At 34.9% G+C, this 13018-nt stretch overlaps 1 protein-coding gene across 9 annotated transcripts in view; it reads right to left on the reverse strand.

Annotated features, from left to right (window-relative positions):
* LOC110031997 overlaps nt 1–13018 on the reverse strand; it is a 98723-nt gene that overhangs the window by 8200 nt on the left and 77505 nt on the right. For all 9 annotated transcript variants that reach the window (XM_020735482.1, XM_020735488.1, XM_020735484.1 and 6 more), the window contains one exon: nt 1246–1467. In XM_020735482.1, coding sequence (XP_020591141.1) covers nt 1246–1467 — 222 coding nt within the window. The remainder of the gene's footprint in view (nt 1–1245; nt 1468–13018) is intronic.

The raw sequence follows: 13018 nt of genomic DNA on the forward strand, positions 1-13018 counted from the left end.
AAGTAGTAGCAAGGTCAACAACAAAGACACAATATAGGGCCACAAACTTAGGAGTTGCTAAGATAATATGACTGAGAGCCTTGTTGGTAGAGCTCAAGGTAGACCAAGGAGCTCAAAATCAAGTTGTGGACGACAACAAGCCAACAATCAGCATCATCAATAACCCAGTGCAACATGATAAAACCAAACATGTGAAGATTGATAGGTTCTTCATCAAGGAAAAGTTGAATAATGGACTACTAGAGCTAAGTCATGTAGCCACTAGAGAGCAAGTGGTTGATTGCCCAAGCCACTGGAGAGCAAGTGGTTGATTGCCCAAAGGACTTAGCTCATTAGATTTGACAAGATTATGTGACAAGAGGACTTACTGGATATCTTTTGCCCATCTTGAGGGAGAATTTTAAGATTTGTATCTAATATAGGGTTCTATTTGTAAATAGAAGAAGTCTAAGGATTCATATGCAAATATGGTAAGACCCTGTATAAGCCCAAGCCATTAATGAAATGGGTATGTTTTTTGAGCAATTATTTCTATTGGATGCATTCCATCAATTTAAAAACCAAAGTTAACAAGTAAAGGTCACTATAAGTATATTAGAAACCAAGCTCTCGTTTTAAACCTCACAAGTAAAGGTCACCATAAGTACATTAAACTCAAAAATCTCTTTGAATCTTGGCGTAAAATGATATAAAGCTATCAAACCTACTAAGAGCCACATATCACATGGAAAATTTACTGCTTCTTTGGGATCACTTTTGTTTTTTTGTTTTTTGGTTTTGTTTTTTTCTTTTATTTTAAAAATATGCTTGTTTAGAACAATTTTTGGAAGTTTTTATTTTTTATTTAAAAAAAAAATTAGCTTGCCTTTTAAAACACTCAAAAATATCTAAAAGATATTTAAAGTGTTTTTAAAAACCACTAAACATGGTATTATATACCAAACATGTTTTATTTCAACTAAAAACATAAACCAAAAATAAATAAATAAATAGATAAAAAATCATCCCAAACAACACCTTAGAAACAAGCAAAACTATTAGTTCAGATAACACTTGTTAAAATGGTGAAACAAATGTGAGATGGTTATTCTCATTTTACTTTCAAAGTAGGAATATTTGTCACTTTAATGAATAAAATGAAAATAACATACATAATCAAATAATTATTGTCAATATTTAAACCATGATAAGGACAAGAAGCATTCAGCCATCATGGCCCTAAACTTTGAGGAATTTCTTTATTACCGTTCTACTTGGCACAAGAAGTACAAGGCCACGTCGTTCTTTGTTGGAGGCTCAAGCTTAAAAATCTTAGGCCACACACTTTCACGAGAAAGCATCTTGAACTGTAATATTCCAGGCAGATGCTTTGAGATATCATATACTTTAGGAGACACTTGACAAGGAAAATGCGCACGAACTGTACCATGGAACTGGTTAACCAACTTTAGCACCTCAAAAGATCCCCTGTAAAAAGAAAAGGATGAGTAGGCTAATAAAAATAGAAACCAACGAGTTCACAGAAATTAAGGCTAATGAAATTTCTAGCTCTGTAAGAGATTTGCCCGCCAACTTAAAAGTAATGCCAAAAAGAAAGCTCAATATGTCCAAAGAAAGAACGGAGATGCCCAACCACTAGTGCGCATTTCATGCTTGCATATACATATACTCATATTCAATCATGCGCATCATTTTATCTGACATATCCCGAGTTCATTATTCAATCAATGTGGCTTTTACAAATTTCATACAATGCTCCTAAATTCTAGTTGGACATGGGATCTCACTGTCTCATGCAGAGATCAGGTAGTCCACCTAATCTTATTATCAATGTGGTCACAAAATCCCCTATGGAGGTCACACATTCTTCCTAATGTTTCAACATAAATTACCAAACACCAAACTTGCATTCTTGCATATAATAGAAATCACAACAATCATGCCACATATTATACATCATATCTCATGCCATAAAATACCACAGAAAGAAGAAAAACAAAGGGGCACTTTGGGATTACTTTTGTTTTTTGTTTTTATTTTATTTTGTTTGTTTTAATTTGAAACAAATCATGTTTGGTGATTTGACTGTTTTTAAAAACATTTAAAAATTATTTTGTGTGTTTTAAAAAAAATGTTATTTTATTTTTATAAACAAAAAATAAAAAAATATCAAAAATAAACTAAACATAAATGCTTTTTAAAAATAAAATAGAATTAAAAAATAGAAAACAAAAAATAAAAAACAAAATTGATCCTGAACGAACCCTGAGGTAAATGAGCAAGTGCTAGTTAGGGATTTCTCACGAAAGGTAGGTTGATAATGATTGTCAGATCCTAATTCCCAAAGTGTTACATCTCATCGATCAACTTCATACATTTAAAAATGATTTTTTCTTCCTGCACTCTGCGCCGACGTCTTCACTCCGTCGAGAGCACAAACACTTGCCCTAAACACATGTCGATCATCTTCCTCCTTCTGCTAGATCCCACGACGTTCCAAATGGGAACGAATCACTGGTAAGATAACCACACGACTCATCTTTCCTTCTTCATGCATGTCCCTTGATCGCTCTTCAATTCATCCCTCTAGTTCGAATGTAATGTTTGATACCTAAGTACTCAATCGAAACGACGATTGGCTCGAATCATCACCTGCTGAAATAAAAATTCATTATCTTTTATCGCTTATCTTTTTATTTTATTTTATTTTAGTTTTATTTGCTATTACTTATTACACGTGTTTTCTACCTCCAAAATTTCATGTCGACACTTATCATAAAAACCTAACCCTCCTAAACAACTTTGAATCACAATCTTACACTGATCAAAAACTTAATCAGTAGAAAAGGACGAAATGCAACCTAGGAGAACTCCACCAAAAAGAGTAAAGGTGCTTTCTATCAAAATACATGCAAAGAGAAACTCGTCAACACTAATAGGGGTTTGCTTCCTGTGAGAGAAAAAAATCTGGTGAGATCATCCACAACCACAACGATGACTAAGGGTCTGTTTGGGGCAGCTACAGCTTATCCAGCTTCTGCTGATATGCAGCTTATCCTGATAATCTGCTGATGAGCAGCTGATCCGGATAAACTGTCTGGCTGTTTGGTTTGTGCGTCTGAAAAACAACTGATTCTGGAAAAATAACCATTTTGCCCCTGTTCTGAATAAACTGTTTAGTTGTTTGGTTTGTGCTTTTTGTAAAAAGCTTATTTGCAATTTTTTTTAGTTGAATTAATAGTCTGTGTAGCAAAATTTGTTATTTTCTCAACAAAATTAGAGATCAAATGTTAAGAGAAGAAAATACAAAAAATTGGTGTTACATTTATATAACTCAAATATATATGATCACATCAAACGAGCAAAGTTACACATACCAAAAATAAAATGCACCTCACATACTAATATGAAGTATAATGACACAAAAAAAAAGAAAAAATAACATGTCAAAATGACAAGGAAAAAATTATAATGTTGACTTTAAAATGTAGCAGCATATTATGACCCATGCTGCCCGACTTTGACACTATAGAACCCTAAGCGAACCTATCCGACTAGGATGCAGTATAAAAGGAAGCACTCAAACCAGATGCAGTGTTTTAAAATTTTGAGATCGACGAACTCTGAGTAGCAGTGTTCAGCTGGGGTATCATAGAAATAGACTCTATCGGCCCACCTGAAGAAACTGCAGTCCTCCTGTCGTTGTGCCCACCGCGGGAACCTGTAAAACTGTCTCCTAAAACCATGTTTCTGGCAAGAAGTGAGTAGCAAGGACGGTAGCCCGCACCGACACATCGCTTTCTCGGACTTCCCTGAATATCTGGAACTCATCGTCCTGCAGTTATTAAAAATAGAATAGATCAATCAAAAAAATTGAGAAAATATAGAAAGTATACTTACTAAAGTATGGAGGCAAAGGGTGCCGACAACAAATTTCTGTGGCCGTCCAAATTGCTCCACCGTTATCTCAATAAAATCAGTACAATTTAGTATTAAGAAAAAAATTAAATAGGACAAATAAATAGGACATAGGACAAATTCATATAGTAACATTTGGTCCATTAATCTATATATCCAAACATATTTGCAAAACGACATGTAGTTTGAAACACACAAATGAATCGAACATATAGAGTGATGTGTTGCACCCAAATGATGCAACAGGTAATTCGAAACTCATATGTACTTCAGATAGTGTAGATGCAGCAGGTAAATCTGAAACAATATGGGAAAGCTATAACATATGTACCAACAATAATTAGAATTACCTGCAGCAGGTAAATCCAAAATTTTTACAATTTTTACATATATACCACTCAATTTTACATATATACCACTCAATTTCTCAGGTAAATCCGTATGTTACACATCAAATAACAGCCATAGAAATGTTTTAAATGTTTCACCCCAAAATCCAGAAACCATAGAAAATGATGACATACATAACCATACAATAGCAGTCATAGAAAATGATATCATACATAAGCAGTCTATATAATAGATAGCAATGATCCAACTGATGCTTCTCATAGAAAATGTATACCATAGAGAGGCTTCATATATGTTACCGCAGTCATAGTTTACTACAGAAGTTTGAGGCATTTGATATTTATTACAGAGAGACTTCATGTATCTTACCACACAATTCTAATGATTTTTCATACATATAAATAAATAAAGCACCTCATTGACTCGACAACAAAAAAACATCTCACTGACTCAACAAAGCTTGCCCTCAATATAAAACACTTCACTGACTCAACAACAAAAATGCATCGAATGAAAAACAGTTTCTTGCATCGAATGTAAAACAGAAAGGCTTTATATATGTTCCAAACCGAAATAGATGATTTCAACAAGGAATTCCAAAGCCAGATTTATACAATACAGGATCAATATAGTATCCTGAACCTCACTTTCTAAAGAAATAACTATTTGCTAACATAATAAAAGATTGTTTCGGAAAAGAATAGAATAGAGGAGTTGAAGTTGTAATATGTTCTTAAAACCAAGCTCTCCAACCAACAACTAGCAAATATCCCCCAAAAAAATATCTCCCAAGCAGGTATTTTAACAAGAAATCTGAAGAGAAGATACAGCATACTATATACGTATTCACATTTCCCCCAAGAAAGCTAACCGAGCTAGCAAACAGGAAAACACATGCTTACTGAACCTGTAAGCATTTGTATTTAACAAATAATTAGATGCACCATCAAACGAATAAAGCTGCTTCAAAGAGATGCATCATGCATCCAACAAATTCTGTTATCAACAAATTCAATTCCAAACAAATTCTGTTACCAACAAATTATTCTCCATACTCGAACGAAATACAAAAGGCAGCGGTTGCCCTGAAAAAAGGGTCATCCAAGCTCCTTCAAATAGAGGCATTATCCATCCAGTTTCGATAACGAAACATCAAAAAACCCAACAGCAGTTGCCCTTAAAGTATAGGGTCATCCAAGCTACTATAAACATGAATACCAATTAAAATAAAAGTCCTTTATGCCAATCAAACAAATTTCTCACTAGCAGCTCTATTTCCCACCAAACAACCCTCATTCCCATTCAAATAAATAAATCATAGTTGAACGACAACAAGTTTAGCCACAATTTATAAATCATAATTTAAAATTCATGACACCTTGGAAAACAGATGCAGTTTATAGGGGTACCAGATGCAAATAACACAAAATGACAGCTCTCCATCAAGCTGCAAACTCTCACCAACATAAAGCAATATATCCACAATAATTATAAAATGAGCTCAAAGCTGCTATTAAAAGCAACAATATATAGTTTAGGTCATACAAAGGAATTCATCCAAACATATATTCATTTTCATCACAATAATAACATAACATCTTTCAAACTAATACCATTCAAGCCTTCCATATTAAATAGTTCAAAATAGGTGAACATAAAAATGCCAAAAATATCTATGTAACAGCAGATTGTCCTTACAAAAAGTCCTAAAATAAGGTATCATTCATAATTGTCTAGCCAAACTTTACAATACATTACTTAACATGTTTCACTAATGTCGTCTGTTATTTGATCTCTCAGAGCAGCCGTTTCAGATGCCCCTTCACCATCTCTGGTATTTGTTTCAAGTGAATCCATTTCAAGCTGTGGTATGGTGCGACCCACATGGTACTTGAATGCTTCAGGGGGGATTTGCTGTAAATCCACATCAACCACGGCAAATTCTGCATCAGTTCTTGAAGGTTGCCTCCTAATAAAGTTGTATAGTGTCATGATAGCCACTACTATCTGGACCTGCTTCGGAAATAGATAAGTGGACATATCACGCAATATAACTCATTTCTTCTTCCACACTCCGAATGATCGTTCGATTACGCCTCGTAATGATGAATGTTGTTTATTGAATAATTCTTTCTTTCCACGTGCTACACCGCTTGACCTTTCAAACTCTGAGATATGATACTTTGTATCTGGATACGGCTTAAGAAACCCCCTTTGTAAGGGATATGCAACGTCAACCAGGCAGTACTTATCTGCTGTGTGATGTTAGTTATGAATGGATATACAAAACAAAATTAATTTCTGAAATGAGCGTACCTAGAGGAGGATAAGGAAACCCATACGAACGATTTCTAGTAGCAAACTTGAAAACACAGCTATCGTGTGCGCTATCTTCTCATCCAGCCAACACAAAAGTAAAACACATTGAAATCACACACGACCAAGACATTTTGTGTGGGGGATCTACACCGTCCGATGTATGCGACTTTCTCTGCAGGAGAGTTGTGCATCGACGTGTGTTCCGTCAATAGCTCCAATACAGTCATGTGGTGCAAAAAGTTCCCCTAATCAACTTAAAATCAATAAATTTTTAAGTTTGAAAAGGAAAATTATGCAGGCCACTTACCTTGAAGAAAGACATTTATCGAGGGTCTTTTGCAATTTGTGTAGGAATGGTCTGAAACGTTGGGTCATTGGGCTTTACTATCTTGTATGCCAGACTCACCAGCGCATTCAAATCCAATGAAAAATATCTACTAATAGTTTCCGAGGAATGTTAGAATCGCTCCATAGCTCCTCTAATAGATCCATTTTGGGATAAGATATACAGTGTAATTGTCAATACCTCTCTGACAGTTGTTCTTGATGAGTCATATATTCCATGAAGATCCCGAAGTTTATTAAGCAGATCGAGAAATATCACCTTCGTCATACGGACTATGTTTACAAACCTTGCTGGGTGTCCCTGTAATAACTCCCCAACCCATTTTTCTCCTATCTGACTAAATGTCATACAAGGTGTTTGGTCAACGTATGTATGATAGCAGTAGTATAGCAAAATGACGGCGAGAGTAACTTTGCGGTTGTGGTTAATTTGTTCTTCAACTATCCTACAAAATGTGATAAATAGTTTTTTTTTAACATGTTTAACGTTAACTTACAGTAATAGGAAAGAAACTATTGTAGAAGAAATAAACGAAGGCATAAACATAAAATGTAATGACACAGACAATCACATATAGTTCAAGGAAGACATAGGAGCAAAGAGTCAATCACATAATTATTACAATAACTAGTGCTAAAATAAAAACAAAAGTCAATCCGAATCAATCATTCATAAAAGATCGCAAGTAAAAAAGTTAGAATTCTGGTCCCAAATTCGCGAAGAACTGTCTACGAGTGGAGTTCCCCAACAACTTCACATATTTTAAATACATGGGTTCGTTTTCCTTAACACCGGGATATGTATTCAGGATTTTAAGAGACTCCTGAATTGAGTAGTTGTTTGTTGTTGGTGTTGGTGGTGGTGCAGTCTTCGGCTTGCAGGATTCAAGCAGCGTTTTTATGGAACCTCTGACAAATGCGGCTCCAACTTTCTTCATTTCTGCTCTGGGACGCTTTGTTCCACCAGTTGATTGAACATCTGTATGGAGTTGGCTGGGATCTTCTCTAGATACACCTATGTGCTCGGTTGTCATGTCATATGTTAAACCAGCAAAACTCTGGTCAATTGGGGTGAAAGCATGAGTTCCAGTATAATATAAAAAGATAAATAATTAGTCAAAATCTTTAAAAAAATGCAATCAACGCAAAAACAAATATAAGTATGTATTTACCGCTAACTTCTCAGCCCACCATTCATCTAGTGCATCTATTGTTCACTTAAGTGGATCCCAACCCAATCCTGTTGAACCTTTTTTGAGTTTTTTCCAAATTTTCCAGTCTTTTTTTTAATTGATCCCATTTGTTTTTAAGTTTCATCCGATCATAATCTCTTCCGTTGAGTTCCTTGAATTTATCGGTTAGGTTCTGCCAACCTTCTTTATTGAAATAGATGGTCGGCCTAATACTCAACTGGACTTCCCTCACACAAATATTACAAAATATCAAGGTGGTATCTTTATCCCACATCACTGATGATCCAGATTCTTTAGATTTACTCATTTTGACTGTGAGATAAACAAGCTAGCATGAAATTAATGGTGATCAAGAGAAAAATTGTATGTACAATAACAGTTTAGTTGGAAGGAAAACATAATAGTTATTCTGAGATGAGTCATTTGAAATGAGCCACTTGAACATATAAATGGCAATTCATACTTCTGTATTATCTGTATTGAAGATTAATAATCCTCATTCACAATAAACAATGATCAAAAACATAATTCCAATTGGTAATAAATACTAAACTTACACTAGATAATCAATTCTAAATTTGAATTGAACCAAACCAACCCAAACATCAGCTAATAATACATATGCAGTCAAAACAAAAAAACCCCAAGCATTGTTATCTTTTGTTGTATTAAATTACTTACATTATCTAATTTTTATGGAAGAGAGGAAATGCATGGAGGCATGGAGAAATGAAAATCACTAATCACTCCTGTAGTTATCTCCATAATCGATCTTTGAAAAATAGAAACTGCAATTTATACTTCTAACTGGAAAAGAGAAGAATATTCGGATCATATATTCATGAACATATATTCATGACAAACTTCTAACCGAGCAAATAAATCATGCAATATTTAAGTCTGCATATAGTTTTGCAAAAAAACTGCATGAAGATCTTCCATATAATTTTGTAAACTGAGCAAATGATAAATACTCCATATAGATCTTGCCATATGAAACTGCATATACATCGGGATAAAGATTGATTATGTTTCAAATTTTTCATTTCATAGCCACAACAACAAATGAAAATCCCCCACATTCACTGAAATCATAGATCAAGCATATAATATGTTAAAAAATAAGTTAAAATCACAGATCAAACATATGGAACATAATCCCACTGTAACGTTAAGAGATCACCCTTGGATCTATAATATAGAAATATAACCGAACAAGAAAGAGAGAGAGAACAATTAATTCCAAATAGTGAAATCACCTCCATATTCACCGAAAAAAAATGGATCTACATTTCAAAATAAATATTCTATAACTCATAAACTGGATCTACTAAACAGCTCCATATTCACCGATAGTTTCCACAGAAAGAACGTCTAGGAGAAACAAAAGAGGACATGCAGGACTGGGGGAGATGAGGGAAGAGCGCAGGGAGGAGAACAGACCTTACCTGCGGAGCGACCTCGGCCAAGGAGGCAGGAGAGAAGCTCGGAAAGAATCCTTCAAACGAAAGAGGAGATGCGGGACTGTTTCGAAGGCAGGGGAGTAAAACCTAGGAGTCCAAACGCGGATCGTGGGGATAGACCCGCGATCCGCGTGTAATGCAAATTTAAAAACTCAATTTCCATATACGCGGCTCCACTGCGCGTTTTCAAAACGCCGCCGGACCTATAAGCTGCCCCAAACGGGCCCTAAACAGATCAAGGATAGGAATTGAATCCATTCCACCATCCAGTTTCCCGTGATGAAGAACCACTACCTTGATTCGGCATGAACAATCAGAGGAGAAGCCAGAAACTTGGGAGTAAAAAAAGATTTATCATGTTTCGACAGGCTCATGGATCTAAATGAGTTTATCAATTGACTTCAAACAGTGAAGCAAATTTTATAGTACAAGAATGTTCTTTAGAACAAGAGAGTTAATTTAACTGCCATCAAACGCAACATAAATATTTCATTGTTGTGAGATAACCAGAAGCATCTTCGACGACAGGAAGGGAAGGATAAAATTACAGTGCGGTCCAAAATGAAAAAAGAGATGCAGTGCAAATACCTTCTCTCATGTTACCGATAGGATATGTTTATAGAATCTATCACCTGTGCCAGAAAGATTCTTCTGTGGAGAAGCACACAACTAAGTTAATCCTAAGAAGAGCACCATAGCACTAAATTTGAGAGGACTAAGACTATTAATCAACAATATAGTATAGTTGTAGCTTTATTGAACATTACATGATGTCCAGATCCTAGTTCTGAAGGTGAAAAGACAACACAATAGTACCAATCCACACCACCCTCCAAACAGATTTCAAACATTGAATAGCAGCAAGAGTATACCTAGTGGAACACCCAAACTGACCCAACTAGAGGAGGAACCCATACAATCCGGAGAAAAGCTGAAGCTTGTCAGTACTCCCAAATCTATCCCTGCCAATAAATATATTTAGGTATCATCGTTTTGGTGACATAGAAGCTGTCAAAAGAATGGACAGTGACAAAAGGGAAGATGAAGACTTCGGAAAGGAATCTCAACTTCCAACTGACGAGGAAAAGACACTAGTGATTCAAGCTAAGCTCATTAGAGAGACTCCAGCTGAATTAACATTTGTTATTCTAGAAAATAGTGAGTTTAATGAGCAGATGGCAGAAACGAGGCAGCCCATGTTGAGGGAGTAGATGGATAATCTGACTGACAATGTACCTATTAGGCGGTTGCCACTAAGAGTAGTCCAACATGCCACATTTTATTTCAAAGATAGTTCCTGCACACAAACTTATTTATTGGATGCATCCAGTCGAGTACTAAAAGTAAAAGAAGCGGGTTACATATTTAATGGTTCTATACTTGGCATGTAACAAAACCCATCTATATGTCGTTCCAACTATGTGTTAAAAAATGATGGATATGTATTCTATCAGGACAAATTGGAATAACGTGTGTTTTGGAGTCGCCTAAAATGGACGTGGTCATTAATATTGTAGTGGGGACTACCTTAGGCACAATAAGGCAATGATTTCTTTATGATGGTGATAAATTGATTCCAAAAGCATGCAGAGAAGAAGCATCTCCTAGATGGAGAGAAAGAATAGTGTTTTGCCACAGTGCTAGGTTCAACATATCGCGATCCCAATTACGATAATTCCACAACTGGACTCTCGCAATTGCGAGTTCAGATAGGAGGGAAACGCCGACTTCCAAGTTTTAGCATCTTTTAATCTATCTTTATTTCTTTCCAATTTCGTTATTTTTAATTAGATTTTCTGTGAGAGTAATGTATATATATGTTGTTATTTTTCAGGTTGAGAAAACTTATGCTTTGTTTTGAGTTTAGAGAGATTGTAATCTATTTTTTTTTACCTTTAGGAGTATTGCAATATTTCCTTTCGCAGATAGTGTCTCCGTATATTGCTTGGTAATAGGTGTTTAACCTCCTCGCTGCACGTGCCTCATCGTTTTGTGGTTCTTGTTGTTTTCAGCAGAAAAAACTATCAATAGATGTCTATCCTCGACCAAACATTGTCAAACTCCCATATTTCAATCCTCATTATTCCAGAACTATTTCCCTACTAAATCTCCTTCCTAAATACCTTATAATAGTCCTATTGTCAGACCATGTCTAGGGCTAAGAATTAACCAAAGCAAGAACAGACTGTCGAACAGTGAAATTTAATTTCCAATTATTCTATTCTATCACTAATAGTTTAATATCCAAATATTAATTAAAAGAAACTAAAAAATTCACTTAAATAATAATTACAATGTTACCTTTTTGATTGTTCATATCACCTTATGTACAAATTAACTCCTCTAGTATTCGTCATATTCAAAAGTGTAAAACCTAAAAAAATATATTAAAACAATATAATGAATTATCTGAGATAACCCGGTAAAACAATTACACTTCTAAACTACAGTAACTCGAGGAAAAAAAAAATAATATGCATTCTCACTTTTCATATTTTACCATAAAAATCTTCTAAAAATCATACATGTATCCATGGCATTTACTTAAATTTCGATATGTTTTGATTTTATCCTTACTTTCCAAAGCATAATATTTAACTTTACTTTTACTTCATGCTTTTAACTCTCACATTTGTCTTAGGAGCACCGTTAAATATAATCTAACACACCCCTGAATGATATTCTACCAATGATCGGTATAGCGATTTATAATCTAATTTATACAATTGTTTGAAGTGGAAAGGTGTATAATCGCCCCCAATCGATATTTTCTTGTCGGCACAGTAGTTAGTGATCTCAATATCACAATTCTTGGGTGGTAGAAAAATATCTATGTTAGTAGTACATTAGTTTCCCTTGCCTGTACCATAAGGTGATGAACTCTTAGCATGCACACACAAGCATTCATTTATACATAATTTTCATTAATCATAGCATGCATTACTTTCTTAAAAGATACTTGCATTCATTTACTAATTCATAAATGTACTTTTATTGGAATCAAAATGACATGCTATGTTAACACGTATACTTCTAAAGATCATATAATAATATTTTATATGAATCTTTACTAGAATCTAATTATTACAAAATGATATGACATCTTAACAAAACAATTGTGTAACTATTTAACATTTATATTTTCACAAGACAAACGAGCATACTCTTTGCTAAGCACGAAAGAAGTCTCACGCTGAGTCAACATCATCTCCTCTGACTTCGAAGCAAGGCGCAAACAACCCTTTCTCTTCTTCTCCTTCGCACCAATGGACATCAAAAACAACCTCTCTTCTTCCTCTTCGACAATGCTTGAACCCGCACACAAAGACACAAACAATATCATTTACTTCTTGTCCTAAACATGTGTAAGCCTCCTCTATCTTCCTTCATCCTGTTTGCTCGGCTAAGGCACGACTCCTTCATGCTCTA

The sequence above is a fragment of the Phalaenopsis equestris genome, unplaced genomic scaffold (genome assembly GCF_001263595.1).
Source record: "Phalaenopsis equestris unplaced genomic scaffold, ASM126359v1 Scaffold000873, whole genome shotgun sequence".
Lineage (NCBI taxonomy): Eukaryota > Viridiplantae > Streptophyta > Magnoliopsida > Asparagales > Orchidaceae > Phalaenopsis > Phalaenopsis equestris.